Below are 16,135 nucleotides of genomic sequence, written 5' to 3'. Positions count from 1 at the left end.
AGCGCCTTGCTGATTGTCCAGCTCTGCCCCTCATATTGACCTGGCCGGTGGCAGGGTGGACGGAGCCGCAGTTCCAGGTCACGGCGGGGGCTGTGATGGCAGCCTTGACTCTCGCCTGGCCCTGCCGTCGCAACACCCCACGCTTTCGGGCGGACTGGGGAGCCGACATGAATTTTGGAAACCCCACGGGAAAGCGAAAGCGCTGCAAAGCAGTGCTGCTCCCACACCGGAAACACTGGCCCGGTGGGACTCGTCTGTCCTGCAGACCATGCCCCTCTGCACTTATTCTCGCATCCATCCCTCTGTCTTTCCGCATCCTTTGCCCTGCTGTCATCCCCCTCTCCTTCCACATCCCCTGTGCACGTTTCTCCCCCCGGTCTCCACATCTCCCTGCAGGTCGTCCCGCATCCCCTGCCCGTGGACGCTCGCAGCTCCGAGCTTCTGCTCGGTATCTCCGCACGCCGGGGACCCCCGACAGCAGCGGGGCCGCCTCGCCCGCCGCGGTGCCGGCGGGGAGAGGGGCGGCACGGAGCCGCGATGCCACACCGGCCGTCGGGGCGGAGATGCCGCTGCTATGACGTCACCCTGCTGCCGTCCCCGCGCGGGACGGGCGCCAGGAGCCGCGGCTGCCGCCGGTCCCCGCCGGAGCCGCCCCCGGCGCAGCGCAGCGCAGGGCGGGTCCCGGCGCAGAGCCGCTGCCGGGAGCGCTGGGCCCGGGCAGCCGCCGCGCCTGCAGCTCTCGGCGGGGCCATGCGGATGGCGGTCGGTGCGGCAGCGGGCGAGGGGGCAGCGCAGAGCCCCGGCCCCGCCGCCGTGTCGCTGGGCTTGAGCGTGGCCGTGGTCTCCAGCCTGGTGAACGGCTCCACCTTCGTCCTGCAGAAGAAGGGGATCGTGCGGGCCCGCGGGAGAGGTAGGGGCCCGGCGCTGCGGTGGTGGCGGGTGGGAGCGCCCCTCCCGGGGCTTCCCGGCCTCCCTCCGCACCCCGCGACCCCCCGGTAACCTGCCAGGTGTGCGTGGCCTCGGCCCCGGCACCGTGCGGGACGGCTCCCCCCGCCCCGGCGCAGCCCGGCCGCCCGCGGGGCCGCTTCCTTCCCTCGCCCCGCAGCCCTTCCCCGCGCTGCGGCGGCGGCCGGCCCGGAGCGAAGGAGGGGAAGTGGGGGGGCTGCCGAGGCACCCGGCCCGCCCCGCGGGGCAAAGAGGACGAGCACCCCCGGCTCCTGTCAGAGCCTGTGTTAGGGGGGTGGCCGTGTCGCTGGAGCGGGGGACGCCTTCCCGGTGTCTGGACTGGGGGAGCCGGCTTCAGTTTGTCACCTTAAGCGTGGTTGACATCAGAGGTCCATGACTGGGTCGAGGCGCAAGGGAGGTGATAAATGAGCGGAGAGGCGGCAGTCAGGATGTACTAGCGGCGGAGAGCAGCGAGGGGTTGTTAACATGCGCATCAGCAACAGCTTCCCGATGTATGGACAGCGCGCTGGTCTGTCACGCTGTAATACAGGGGACTTGTGTGCTGTATGCACTCCTGTCCATCCACAGGTTCCTCTTTTTCGTGTACTTGTGGGACTTTACTACTAGTTTCTGTGGCTTAGCTAGTTTCTTGCCATGAACAGCACCAGCATATCCTGTCGCTTGTTTATTCCAGCTCTTCCACAGACACACACAAGTTGTATCAGTCACATAGTGGTTTCCACTTTTTGAGAAGCGACAGATCAGTAACATGAAGTAATTTATTTCTTATATTTTTCATACTGAAATCCCATGCCTCGTTATTATTTCCTGAGGTGAACATATTCAGGAACTGACTGTGCTGTCTAGAGAATTTAGCCAAAACAAAGCTGTAAGTTCACAAGTGTGAGGATCTTCTGTATTTTATTTTGAAATTGGAACTCCCCAAAGCATGCAGCTGAACAGCATTTGCTAGTTGCATCTTCATGCTTTGAATATAGGAAAATGCTATTTTTAAAAATTTATTTGTTTTTAGTCTCATGCTTTTATGTAATGGGAAGACTGTAAACACAGGTTGCATGAGGCCTTTGAATTTAATTGCTGTGGGTAATAGCCATTTGTTTCTGTAGGTGATGGTGTCTGTGTATGAGCATGTGTCCATAGGTTCTAGGAACTCTTTTTTATGAAAAATTGTTTTCAGTGACCAGGACAAGGTATTTTCTCTGTATATATTTGGCGTATGTAAATATGTACATATATGTACACATACAAATAATATACAAATAAATATTTTACATACGTATGTATATATATTTGTACTTGCATTTCCAATGCCTGCTGCGTCTAGCATGTTCATGGTGAATGCAGTGGAGCAAAGCAAGCTTGGAACTATGTTGCTACAACCTGGCAGCCTGATCTGAAAAGTTCGTTTTGCTTTTTCTGCAGTGACCTTACAGTTAAGGGCATCAGACAAACATTTGTTTTGCAAGCATAGTCTCCCTTTCCCTCCAAGATGACTGTAACCCATTTTGATTGTCCACAGAGAGATCACATTTGCATCATTAATAGAAGTCTTTTTTTTGTAAGGGAAACAATGAGAAAACACAAGAGAAAGAAATAACTTTGCATCCCAAGGCAGCTGGAGGAAGTTTCGATTTTAAGTCTACTTATTCCTGAAGAGCTTTCAGTGGAGCACTGGGTTAAGTGAGTGGTGGGCGTGTGCCTGCTTTCTCAGTGCCAGCAGCTGTAAAACTTCCTGTTTTGAAGATATTACTGGTGCTTGTGCATCTTGCTGAGCATTTCATAGTACTTTCTATTGGCATGCTCATTGAGGAGGTATCCAGGAAAATACCCCAGGTCCTCTCTATTTTGTGTTACGAAGTAGTGGGGTTCAATCTAGCAGTTGGAGCTGTGAGTCCGAGATGGCCAGTGTCAGATGATGTCTTTTTTCCATTGTCTTCAGCAGGTGTTGTATAATTAACAAGGAAGCACTCATGTCTCTTCTGTCTTCTCTCTTGAATCAATAATATAGTATTGATGTAATTAGCAATCCTTGTCTAGTTAGAAACAGCAGTGGGTGACAAATATTTTGCAAACTTACCTTACTTGAGTCAATATTTTCTATAATTTCTGCCCCCAACAGTGTTTTTATTTTATATGCAATAACAAAAGTCTAAAAAATTACTCCACCCACTCTAAAGCTGGCCATTTTCATTAGTCATTTTTCATCTCTTTTCAATTGTATAGTGTGATTTCCAAACACTTAATACTTTATATGTCTCCAGAGTTAGTGATGACTGTGTTTTTCTTCCATTTGGGATTTCAGAGTAGGTACAATATTGCCTACTGCTCCGGCAGCTTTTGAGAGGGCATCTTCCCAAAGAATGCAGAGATGTATTGCTAGAAAGAGGAGCAAAACATAGGAGCATAATTTGATGCCAAGGTTGTGCTTAGAGAATGCCATTCTTTAGTTTAGGAAGTGGTCATGAGCCTTGATGTTCTATAGAAGCAGAACTCATGTGGTGCACAGGCTCCACCTATGCACATCCCAAGGCAAGAGCCTTCTGGCAGTGAAAATAATCATCCTCCAGCTTGGGAGGCACTAAGGACAGTACAGAGTTTTTACTCCTCTCTGAAACGGGGCACTTTGTCAGGAATTCAGAGGATTCAGCAGTAGCACTTTCCAATGCTTAAATGCAGGAGGATCAAGCAACACTATGGTCGTGCCAAACCTGTGTGCCAAAACAATTTCTCGGCTACAATTTTTCCAGTACAATTTCACCAAGGTTGTATTAGCAGACCTACTGAGCCAAATCATGTTCTGTTTCCATAGGTTTCCAGTTCTCCTAGAAGTGGTTCTAGCTTGTATGTTTAAATGCCACCCTCAGAAGCATTTGGTGACATTTTAGATGCTTTTCTACACAATACTGTATTAGTGTCACATAGGTACTTCAAACTGCAAACCAGAACTTCTGACTAACACATCATCTTAAGAAGGTCTTACTTGGAAACATAAGCCAAATCCAAAATTGTTCTCTCTCTTTTTTTTCTTTTTTTTACCTCACATTCAGTTGCCTTGAAGAATAGGGTTAAGATGAAGGTCCTTAATAACTGAGACTGTTGGTTCATAGTTCCAATATTCTAATACATTTTCCTATACTTCCAGGTACTTCATACTTAACTGATATAGTATGGTGGTCGGGCACTATTGCAAGTAAGTATCTTAAAAGGTTGGAATTTTTTTTTTTTTTAAGAGAACTTTGCTTAGATGGTGATATGAGACATCAGGAAATCCGTGTTTTCATCTTGAATATCATATTCACTTGTCATGAAATTCCCATCCCTAGAAATACTGCACTTTTAGTAAACTTCTACCATGGCTACCATGCCTGGTGGTGTTTGCAAAGGCAAAGAGCTGGTACAAACATGAGTCAGACATCTTTCCACGTTTCCAAACCATTTGGTACTTGCAGCCCTTGGCAGCCACACACTGCTCTGACTCTGGGTTCCTGCATGGTTTGTGTCTGTGCATTGCACTGGCCTGCTCAGTTTTTAATAAAAGTCAAAGCTGAATTAAAAATTGTCTCTCTGCACACAAAAGGGCTCATTGAGCACGTTATGTTTTACATCAGAAGGCATTTAACCAGCCTCAGTTAAAAAAACAAAACAAAACAAAACCTCTTTTGGTTTCTAGTTCAACGGATACAGTTTCAGTTTTGCTTTTAATCTACAAGATTAATGCAAAGCCTTCTGTGGTGCTGATATGAGATCAGTGTAATTTTACCCTTAATATCTTTGTAAATTCTGCTAACACCAAGTTCATTCTCTGATGTGAATCTGGATCATGAGGAGCAACTAGCTTTCTCCTCTTACACATCAGCCTGAGTTCTACCCACAAGCTTAGAATCATACCCCACTTTTAGACTCTAATCCAGCCTTTTGTAAATTATTTGGAAAGTTCTGATGCTGTTTCTGAGAAGTATATGAGTCCAGTTGTGCCCCTGGTTTTGTGGTAGCAAGGTAAGTCTCTGATTCTTGGTTTTGTTGTCTTAAAACTATGCAAAAGGAATGAAAACTGATAGATCCCATTGAAGGACAAAGTTCACAGGAAGTGTAGAAGCAGACAGAGCTTCAGAAGGAAGTTGTCAGCTAATTTAACCCGAGTTTAAGTATTTCTTTGTCAGCTTCCACTCCTGACAGGATCACTACTGCCTAAGTAGAAGTAAATCTATGCATCAGCCACTGTTGTTTATCATTCCTGAGGCTCCCATTTGTAATCTCTGAGCAGGAGGAGTTAAAATAAGGGAGGTTTTATTACAGGACTTATCTTGGTGAATCAGAGAAAACAATTTCATGCTTAAAAGAGCTGACTGAATTGAATGAAGGCAAAACAGCTGAAGGGAATGGTATCACTTGGCTTTTTTCCAGTAGCTAGATGCAGGTATTTAAAAGCAAAACCTCAGTAGCTTTACTGAAGAAGTGATCAAGAAAAATTTTTTTGTGGATATTATAGACTCAGAATGGCAGCACAGTCACAAACAGCAATAGCAAGGGCCAGGTAGGCGCCTATGGGATGCAGAGAAAGGTGCTACTTGGGGAAAGGTGTTACTTGTGGAATTAGCAATATCCCCGCTTATCTGGGTGAAATGATAACAGCTACGTAATTTTCTAAAGCAGAGAATTTGGAGTTTGGATGACTAACAAAATCCACATAAACTCTTATCAACTTGTTCTCATGGTATTTGTTCAGATGGTGAATAAGTGTTTCTGTGTTGGCATGCTGACTCAGCATAATGCTGCCCAACTGTTTGGGGGCCCTGGGATCCACTGGATTGCTGAAGACTTCAAAGGAAGGGCTGTAGATTCTGCTAAGGGATTTTACCTTACTCTGTAGTCAAGAGTGATTGCAGCATGTGTACAGGTATTTCAATGAGCATTAAACTAATTAATTGGCTAATTAATTATTTTCAGTGCGGGTTTTGATAGCAGCATAGATGCAGCTGGTTCTTATTGTGAAAACATCTGCATTGGTGTTTTATTGCAGATGGGGAACACATGTGAAGTTAACCTCCTGTTGTCACCACAGATTGGGCTGTATTTCACTTTTCATAGCAGAGCTGGAGCTCCTGACCTGGTCTTTAAAATGAAACTAGGTTGGAAAATGAATTCTAGGAACATACTTAATGTATGTGAGCTGCAAATAGACATTAAGTTAGCGGGAGTAGGCTGAAGTTAGTCTGAAATAAACCTCCTGACATGCCTAGAATAGATACCTTTTGCTGTACAGGTCTACTCCTGGTCTCCTTGCTAATGGAGACATGCCAGTGCACATCAGGTTTTGTGTTGCAATAACTCCAAGGGTACTGGTACTTGTTTATCAAATTTAAAGCTTGGTGTGCCTTCAAGAATGGAAGTCAGGTCTTGACTAACAGCATTGATGTATCTGATGAGGAATTTCTGTTCAGAGGGGACTGGATAGGTTGGCAGCAAAGATCCTTATCATCAGGTAGATGGTAACAATTACTGAGATCCTTTTTTTAATTGGTGTTAACTAGTCCTGGTCTGTCATTTGTGGTGGTAAGGGACTGTTACTATTACTCCATGGTGGTATGGAAAACCTCCAGTAAGTTTAGGTGCCTTACAATATGTTCCATTTGACTGAAGCTTCAGAGACCTACTTTGTGGATTGATGTTGGTGCCATCTGTTAAGAGTTCTTCCAACAGAAAGTTAAGACACCTGACCTCCAAAAAAAGCAACCTTTTGTCAGAGTCATTTGGAAATGTATGTAATCTGCAGAAATGCAGAGTGCCAGCTGTGCACCATTCTCCATCCAAGATCTGCCCCAATGCCTTTAGATGCCTTGAAGATAATGCCAGAGTTGCTACATATATCTCAAAACAACCTGAGGCTGATAACGGAGTTACTCTGTTCCCAGGGACAAGGCGACCACCACTGTCTCTTGTGCCTTGGAAATGCTGCTCATCAACTTCTCCAGCTCACTCCTGCACACAGGGAAAGCCTCAGTGAATTTAATTAGTATAATTTTGCCACACTGCAGTTTTGCAGGTTTGTTTGTCTCCTTCATATTTCGTGTAGGTTACACAGGTCTTCAGCTCTACTAATAATGTGAGCTAAATTGGTAAATTAATTAATGTTTGCACAGTGCTTTGCAGATGTAAAAAATTGGATGATACTAACGATATTTGATAGTTGAGGGCAGTGCCAGCCTGAGCATAAAGACATCTTGGATTCTTGAAATGTTTTTAAATGCTTATAATGGCTTTTAACAGCAACTGGAAATTTGAGCTGTATGTAATTTGTTCTCAAGCTTCTTGCCAGTTACCACAGACCCAGTAACTATGAAAGTATGTTGACCTATTATAAACTTGCCAGCACTTGCAAAACCATGCAGCTTTTCTTTTTTAGCCAAAAACTTGAACACATGAACTGTTATCAGAGCTGTGATGTGCAATACTGTGGTATATCTTGGAATTTGCTTTTACTGGAGGAAAGAAAAATAAGGTTGAGGCTGGTACTGTGGCTTCTTTTTACAGTGGTCGGATGTTACATAGCATTGTGAAAATTTGATGTAGTGTGTTGAAGAGCCCTTATGCATGTGCTTAGTATTTCATTAGAAGGTTCCTCAGCACTGTCTTTATTTTCCCCCCAAAAAGTAACACTGCTGTTGGGAACTATAATCAAGTACATTTGTTTTACATGAATGCACGTTCTAAAGATGAAACCATGGATTATATATATTTTTACCCCTCCTCATACAAATATTTGAGTGTAATACTGAGATATTTGAGTATAATCCACGAGTGTTTCTAATTCATATTTGTATTTATATTTAACTAAGAGAAGTTACAAATGAGATTATTTACTGTGCCCACTTGGATAGTCTTGTGTGGCAAATATAAATCCTGTATTAAGAAACAAAAAACTATAGAAAAATACCAGCCATTTTGTTTAAGTGCAAAATTAACAGAACTAAGTGAATTGTAACATCTGTTTTCCAGTTAGGTCAGTCTTTCCTGGACAGTATTGGGCAAGTTTTGATTACTTATTTTTACAAAGGGGTTTAAAGGCTTATTTCTGGTTCTCTTGACAGTGGCACTGGGTCAAATAGGGAATTTCTTGGCCTACACTGCAGTCCCAACCGTGCTAGTGACGCCCTTGGGAGCTCTTGGCGTTCCATTTGGGTAAGAGTGTGCTTTTCTTGTTCTTATCTGGATGTCATTACTAAATAAAATGTCAGATGGACTTAGTGCTCACTGGAGGTCCACTGAGAAATGTCAGGCTTCTGGCTGTTCGTGATGTGTTATAATGTCACCTATTCCTGTTTTCCCCAGGAAAGCTGGGCTGGGAGGAGGCAGTGGTGAAGAAGGGTTTTCCTGAGTATCTTCTGCTTTAGCTATCACTATGATTTGGAACAGATAAACTTTTTTTTTTCTCCCTTCTCTGTGTTTGCTCTGGACTCTTCTGCCTATTCTCTTATTCACAGTTCCCTTACTATGTAGATCTTTCCTTCTGTCTCACAGTCTTTACCCTGCTATCCACAGCCCACATGTGTTTATTGATGCTGATTTTCATTTCATTGGATTTGGCCCCTTTCCAGATCAAGGGAGTTCTGTGCATATGCATGCCCTCAGCTTCTTGGAAGTTATGTTTGTGGGAAGCACAGACAAGGCAGTGAGTTTAGGGAGTTTAATATGCAACTAATGTTTTGTGAATAGATGAACTACAGTTGTGGAACTACTGCAGTGAAAAAGCACAACTCTTTAAAAACAAAGCTGTGCGTTGCCTCGAGATTTTTCTGTTACCTGCTGAACTGTGACTGCACTGGTCACCTGCTTCAGAGTGTAGATGGCATTGCTTCATGTCTGTCTTTAGTTCTATCACTATGAAACACACTGATGGTGCTCTAAGTGCCACCTGTTATTTTATCCTAGGCCACATATTTTTGCTTACTTTGGTTGGCTACATGTCTGAGCCAAGTCCTGGGATCTTTGTAACCAAAGGTCACTTTTATCTCATGACTGCTAAGCACCTATAAAATGGGGCTTTGTGACAGATCACCAATTTGGTAATGGGTAGATATCTGCCTTGGGGTCAGATGTCTGGATTGGAGGGTTTCGGTTGTTTTGGGGGCAGTTTTGAGGGGGTGATGTGGTTTTGGTTTTTGGGGTGTTACGGCTAGGAGTTTTGTTGGGGTTTGTGTCTTGTTTTGTTGTATTGTTTTGGGGTTTTTTCCTGAGGTGAGATGTCAAGGATTGAGAAAAACTGCAAATGGATGAATCTTTCCTCAGATAAGTCAGAAATACATTTTGAGAATTCATCAACATTTGATAGTATTCCTTTAAAAGGGAAATTCATATGGCACAGCACTGTTAGAACATTATTAACAGAATGTAGTCAAACTTCTATTTTTCTTCCTCTTTGTCAAAGGTCTATCTTAGCTTCTTACTTACTGAAAGAGAAACTGAACATTCTTGGCAAGCTGGGGTGTTTGCTGAGCTGCGCTGGGTCTGTTGTTCTCATTATCCATTCCCCGAAGTCTGAGAGTGTAACGACTCAGGCTGAGCTTGAAGAGAAGCTTACAAATCCAGGTAGTTTGTTTTTTCATTCATTCATAATGATTTTCTGAGTTGAGCAAGAGCATGCTTGAGGAAGAGGCTTGCCACTTCTAACAGGTAGGCAAATTGACTTGTGAAGAAATCATGACATGCCAGAGGCAAACCAGTACAGGTTTTGTGTAAGAAAACTATGCCCTGCTCTACTTAGAACTTGTCATATTTATTGGGACATGTGTGCAGAAAGGAAAACATGGATACTTTTGAAAACAGTATCCTGCACAGCAAGCTCAGAACAATGGCCAGTTGAACTTGTAATTCTATAACATTATGAAAAAGTGTATCTTGCTATTTAGAGAAGAAAAGTATAAATCTAGGATCTCAATTTAAGTTTTTTTATACAAAACAAAAAAATACTGACTTTCTTCTGTCCTTTATTTCTCCACGGTTTTTTAATTAAAAGTTTATACTAAGTACCAGTTATGTTCCCAGATTTCTTTGCACAATAAAGGTATGTAGAAATAGGCTGTTGAGACATATGCTGAAATGCCTGTTCTGTCTCACCAGCTGCTGGAGGATACATATTGGTGCTAATATGTTCCAGGCCCATTTTTATTTTTCTAGCTTAAGAGCTAAACTGCTACCTGTTGTTTTTCTTGTATTTGCTTTAAGCGAGAGAAACTCAAACATAATAACATCAGCTGTTCAAAAAATCTGCACACTAAGAAAAGAAAACAAATGCCTTGGTCTAAATTTACCATTTAAATCTGAACAAAGGGAATTGGCTATATATTTCTTTAAAACTCTAAAGCATGAAATGTTTTTCACTGCTCTTATCTGTGTACTGATTGTATAATGTAAATGCTATGGCCTCATGTTTGTTCTGTCCCTACTCATCTTACTCTCCTTAGTGGGACCTAGCTTTATGTTTAAGCTCTTTCCTGGGTCCACACACTGCCTTAATGAGCCTTTTATGAATCAGGTGTTATCCCTCTGTCTGTCATAGTAGACTTAAAGGAGTATAGTCCTGGTGGAAAAGAGAATAAGATTAAAAAAAAACATCTGAAATCCATTACAAACATGCAACAGTTTGTGTCATTTTCTACATGACTATTTGTTTTTCCCAAAGAATGTGACAACATCTTCAGTCATGGATGCCAATATTTTTGGAAGCTCAGTGATTTGGATCTATATTCAATAGCAAATCTTAGTTGTGATGTATACCTGAAGTTCACTGCTAGGACATGATTTTCTTGCTAAAATCTTTAGAAGACCAGGAGTTCTCACATTGATATTTTCTTGTTTTCTTTTTGTTTTCCAGTTTTCGTGGGTTATCTCTGCATAGTGCTGCTAATGCTGCTTCTGCTTATCTTCTGGATAGCTCCAGCTCATGGACCTACTAATATTATGGTTTACATCAGTATTTGCTCTCTGTTGGGCAGTTTCACTGTTCCCAGCACAAAAGGGATTGGGCTGGCTGCTCAAGATATCTTTCACAATAACCCATCAAGTCAGAGGGCTCTGTACCTCTGTCTGGTACTTCTGGCAGTATTAGGATGTAGCATTATCATTCAGTTCAGATACATCAATAAGGCACTGGAGTGTTTTGACTCCTCTGTGTTTGGTGCCATCTACTATGTTGTATTTACCACCCTAGTCCTGCTGGCTTCAGCCATCCTTTTCAGGGAATGGAGTAATGTAGGAGTTGTAGATTTTTTGGGAATGGCTTGTGGATTCACCACAGTATCTATTGGAATTGTTCTTATACAAGTCTTCAAGGAATTCAACTTCAATATTGGAGATTTAAACAAACCTAACATGAAGACAGATTAAAATATTTTTGAGGGGAAACTGGATGGCTCAGGGAAGGATGCAGAGCTGTTCATTTCTAGGGTACTGTTTCAAATAGGGTTCAGGTTGGTAACTACTTTTTGACAATTTGGTGGCCTATGTGAAATGAATTGGGGGCCTCCATCCAGTTTCAAAGGAACAGCTGTCCATGTAACCCAGTCAACACAATAAATGACCTTAATTGGAACTACTGATTGAGTCAGCATAGAGACCGATGTATTTCCTCACTGTAAAAGGTAGTCCATCAGAAAAGCTCTGTGAATATTCTGACAGACCTATGTGAAAGCTTGTATTATGTCTTCTGAGGTACCATTTCTGTGGGCAGAGGACATCAGTTTCTAATGCACTCAATCTGATGCCTTTCATCATAAGTGATGTATACCTTAAAATAAGGGGGGGAAAGTAAGTGGAACAATTTGTGAATCTCAGTATAGCAATGTCTTCACCGTCAAGGTTGTGAATTCTAAGACAAACGTTGGTTGGATCATGGACTGCAGATTTGTTCTTTTTGGTGACTGTCTTGGCAACTTTGTCTGCTGTGCGGTGAAGACACGGGAGTTTTAAATTAAATTCTTTATACAGAGCAGGGGACCCTTAAATATCTTTCACTAATTACTTATCAGCTCATGGTAGTGTCCAGGTATGCGTTTTTCTTTGTAACTTACACACGTTAAGACTTACTGCATTCATCTGAGAGTTTTTAATTGGGAGCAGGTAGAAAGACTGCAAAGGATGTAGAAATGTTGCACAGACTCATTGCCTACATGGTGGCTTGTTTGTAAGCAGCTCAGAAGTGTTTCAGTGCCTTTGCAATCAAAAAATACTGCATAATTGTGGATGTATTTGATTCAGATGGCCTGTATCAGTTTAATAATTCAATTTCACTGTCTACAATATTGGACTATATTCAAATTCTAAACATATAAATCATCTAAAAGGACCGTATGTTTTTGGAAGAATTTACAAACCTGAACTGAAAGCCCTGGATGCCTTGACAGCTTCTGAAAAACTCATAGTCCTTCTGGGAAGAGGAGGAGTGTTGAAATCAGTCCAGCATACCTTTATTTTAGTTTAGTGACTAAATGCAGGAGACCATTTTGTGAAACCACTAATAAATAGGGACCACAAAAAAAAAGAAATTTAAGAGAGAGAAGAGCATGAGATTTCTCATAGCTCAAAAAAGATGGTCTGATGCTCTTGTAATGTGGAAAAAGGAGGTTAAAGACTGAAAAAACTAAAGCATTCGGAGAGCTGAGTTTTACGTAACTGACAGGGACATACATTCAGATCAGTAATTCATAGACCTGTGTGAATGGTTCAGTTGTAATATTTTGACAAGTAGTACAGACAGCTTAAGCTATGATGGGGATGGCTCTGAACAGTTCAGTTTAAACCATTTACACAATATTGATATGTTAAAGAATGAAATAGTTAATTTCATGTTCTACTTATATTTGGTAGCTAAAGCATCATGAATCAAAAAAGTTGAAAGCTTGAAAAGCAATGAATGTTTGTTTCCATTAAGTACAAAAATGGAAGAGTACAGTGGAACTCAACATCTCTAGATCAGAACATCTCCTGAGAAAAACAGAAAATCCCAGTGTGATTACAAGACAGTATTTGAGAGAATTCACAACACTTTATCAAGAAATCATAAATGTAGCTTTGTAGCTGCCTGACAGGAACATGGACATTGATTAGTGGGGAGTAATACTGTCTGTTCTCGTGATGTTTTTTGTTGACCTGAATTGATGTTTCCTTAAAACTCAGCCTCCATTTTCATTTAAAATGAATGCTATAAGCCCTACTAATGGCAGCAGTCATCACGAAAGTGAATCTAAGAGATTTAGTATTCTGAAGGGACTGTTCTGAGGGAGTAAGAGCCCTACTATGTTATTTGCCGAACTCTGTATTGCAGGGGAATGGCTCTGAGTTGGCAGAAATGTGCATTGTTATAGGCCAGCACACAGTAACTGGGTATCTTAGTGGAATAGACTAGCACTAGGAGAGAAAAGACCATGGATTTTCAAATATTGTGCAAGGTTTTTAGAAAGTTTGAGAATTGTAGATGAGGGTAATTGGGCTATGAAATCTGTTTAAACTGGCCTCTGTCCATTATTGATTGGAAGATGGTGTCTTGGTTCTCAGCAAACAGTTATATTTTGTCATATTAATTTCCTTTTCTTTGATTGAACCTGGAATTAATTGCACATAGGGGTACTGCACTGTACTAACCTACCTTTTAAAACAATGTTATCTGTTTTCTGAAGCAGTCGTCTTTTCAAAATTCACCTTCAGAGTTCATGAGTTGTATGTTCATTCTGTATTAGCCTTTAGTCTCTGAAGACTTCTGTGAATATCTTTAGGTCAGAATGGAAATGATTGTGGTCTCATCTTATTCCTCCTTTGGCCATATTTGTTTGTCTTGGTTGGTTTTAAAATTCTTAATTATTTATAAAGTGCCTGTCTAGTATGTTAGATGCATATGCAAATTATTAGTGAATGCTAGAATTCAAAATAACTTGATTGCCCTGTCTAAACCTTGACATTTTCTGCACCACACAAAGTTTACTTGGTAAGTGCTCACTATGCAGAGGAAGAATGAAGTAGCAACAGTGTTCTGCGGTCCTCTTGACCATCGTTACCACTGACAAATGTCAGCATAGTTTTCTTCTCTTCTCCCCAGCTGCTCCTCATCTGTGATGAGCTTTCTAGAAATGTCTAGTTAACCTTGGTGTTTAAAACGGAGATGTCAAAAGCCAGCACATAAGGTGAAAGAAATTCTCGTGGCCTTGCACATCATTTGTATCTGCAGCCTTTTACTTCTTGAATGCTAAGTAACTGAAAGCTTTATTTTTGCTACTTTGTTCAGTGTGTAGCAGTGTTCCTTCAAGTTCTGCTGTACCTGGATCTGGTTCAGTTCTAACTTTAGAAATGTATTAGCATTTTCTGTTGTCACTGTTGATATGATTCTTTCCCCCTCCATCCCACGCCCTCCTCTTTCTAGGTGTCCTACCTTTTTTAGTCCCGTTGCTTTTCTGATTTAAAAGGAGGCACTGTTGAAGTTGAATTTTAGCTGTTCCCCCTTTTTTCCCCACCCCTTTGACAAGTAAGCACTTTGAATAACACAGATATCTGAGTTCCATCATCTCAGGGAGCAAATGTGCACAGTTGTCTCCTGAGCTCTGGCGTCCCTCATGGGTCTGCCCTTTTCACATTCTCCTTGTGTTATGTCCATTGATAGCTGCGAGCCAGATGACTTCAGTTCTGATTCCAAAGTAGAAGTGGGAGAGGCTACACATACCAAAAGTGGACTCATTACAGTGGTGGAATGCATTTGAATTACGTTCAAATCCATATGAAAGGCGCTTCACTCCATATGTCTGACTTCTGTCAAATGTATTTACTAGGTACTCACTTGAGGATAGCTCTTTGATCATTATCCCTTCAGTGTATGGAGGATTTGCATTTGTCAGTCACAATCTCTATTAGGTGTCAAACACAGAAGTCCCTCAAATGTTCAGTAGAAGAATAGAAACCTTTTTGATACAACCAAAAACCCACATTTGTTACACCTTAAATACTTCTGTAAAAAAGAAAAATATCTAAACAAATTATCTGCTGTATTGACTTTCCAGGACTCTGTATGTGTAAATAGAGCCTATTTATTAGTGAGCTGCAACTAACATTAATAAGAACCTGTCATATCACACTTTGACAAGTGAGGCTTCCTATTAATAATATTCATTTATATTGGAACATATGTATTTTTCTGAAGTAACTAGCACTGAAAAATGGAAACACTGGATTAAGTTGTCGAAACACTAGAAAGTGAGGTTTAGCTTTCATTTTATTTTTAAAAAATGCAGGGTTTGTATTTGAAGAAATTTAGGGTTAATAAGTAGGGGGTGCTTTAAATGGGAAGTTGTTTGCACATTGTACCCCCCTCCCATTGTTGTTTCATAAATAGACATCAAGGATTCTACAGATATTCCTTGGTTGTCTTGAGATGGTGTAACTGCTGAAGTTTTACTGTTAAATCAAGCGTTATCAAATGTGTATCTATTACCTGTTATATTTGTAATAATTCCTTGGTGCTATCTGTGGGCTTACAGAATGCAGAATTTTAGTGTGTATTGTGTTAGGCACCAATGTTGTCAACAGTTGTCATTACGAGTGCCCAAGTGTATCAGACAGCAGTGTTGAAATGTTACGGATTAAGAAATCTTTTTTTTAAAGCTGCAAAGAAGTTTGGAGTTTCTTTATTGTTTGTGGTTGTGCTGGGTCCTCCCATGTCCACACCCCTCCCTAGACAGTTGCTCTATAGAGTGGAAAATGTTACACAAAAGGGGTACTTTTAAGTCAATTTTTTTTCAACTGTGGAACTTTCTCTTCTTTTTATTTTATTTTATTTTGTTTTCCTGGTATGTGAAAAGTAGTTCTAATGGGATATGGGGAAAAGGTAGTTGGCAACAAAAATACAATGTCAGGTTTGGTTGCTTCAATGCTCTTGCAACATAGTTACTACAGATTACATAAAAATGGTTTATTTTATTAGCTTCCAAATAATGTATATATAGATTTGTTAATGGCTTACAAGTCAAGCTTACTCTCTTTGCTTTTTAAAAAATAGTTATAGGCATGTTGTATTTGCCTTGTGTAAATTATAAAAGGCTATTAAGTTTTCTGATAACTAATATATTTATTAACCTGTATTGTTTTAAAATAAATGATTTATTTCTAGCTCAATGCTTGATTTGTGACTCAT

The 16,135-nt window shown here is 41.3% G+C and overlaps 1 protein-coding gene across 1 annotated transcript; it reads left to right on the top strand.

Moving 5' to 3' along the window:
• Positions 1 to 691: 691 nt before the first annotated feature.
• Positions 692 to 16,116, top strand: NIPA1 (NIPA magnesium transporter 1). Its single transcript, XM_039572712.1, has 5 exons — positions 692 to 910; positions 4,109 to 4,156; positions 8,055 to 8,145; positions 9,392 to 9,552; positions 10,838 to 16,116. Exons 1-5 carry the CDS (start codon positions 751 to 753, stop codon positions 11,347 to 11,349), a joined length of 972 nt encoding a protein of 323 aa, XP_039428646.1. The 5' UTR covers positions 692 to 750; the 3' UTR covers positions 11,350 to 16,116.
• Positions 16,117 to 16,135: the final 19 nt, after the last annotated feature.

This window comes from Corvus cornix, chromosome 1 (assembly GCF_000738735.6).
Source record: "Corvus cornix cornix isolate S_Up_H32 chromosome 1, ASM73873v5, whole genome shotgun sequence".
Taxonomy (NCBI): domain Eukaryota; kingdom Metazoa; phylum Chordata; class Aves; order Passeriformes; family Corvidae; genus Corvus; species Corvus cornix.
Note: the sequence above shows the minus strand (reverse complement) of the source record. Positions and strands in the feature narration are given on the sequence as shown.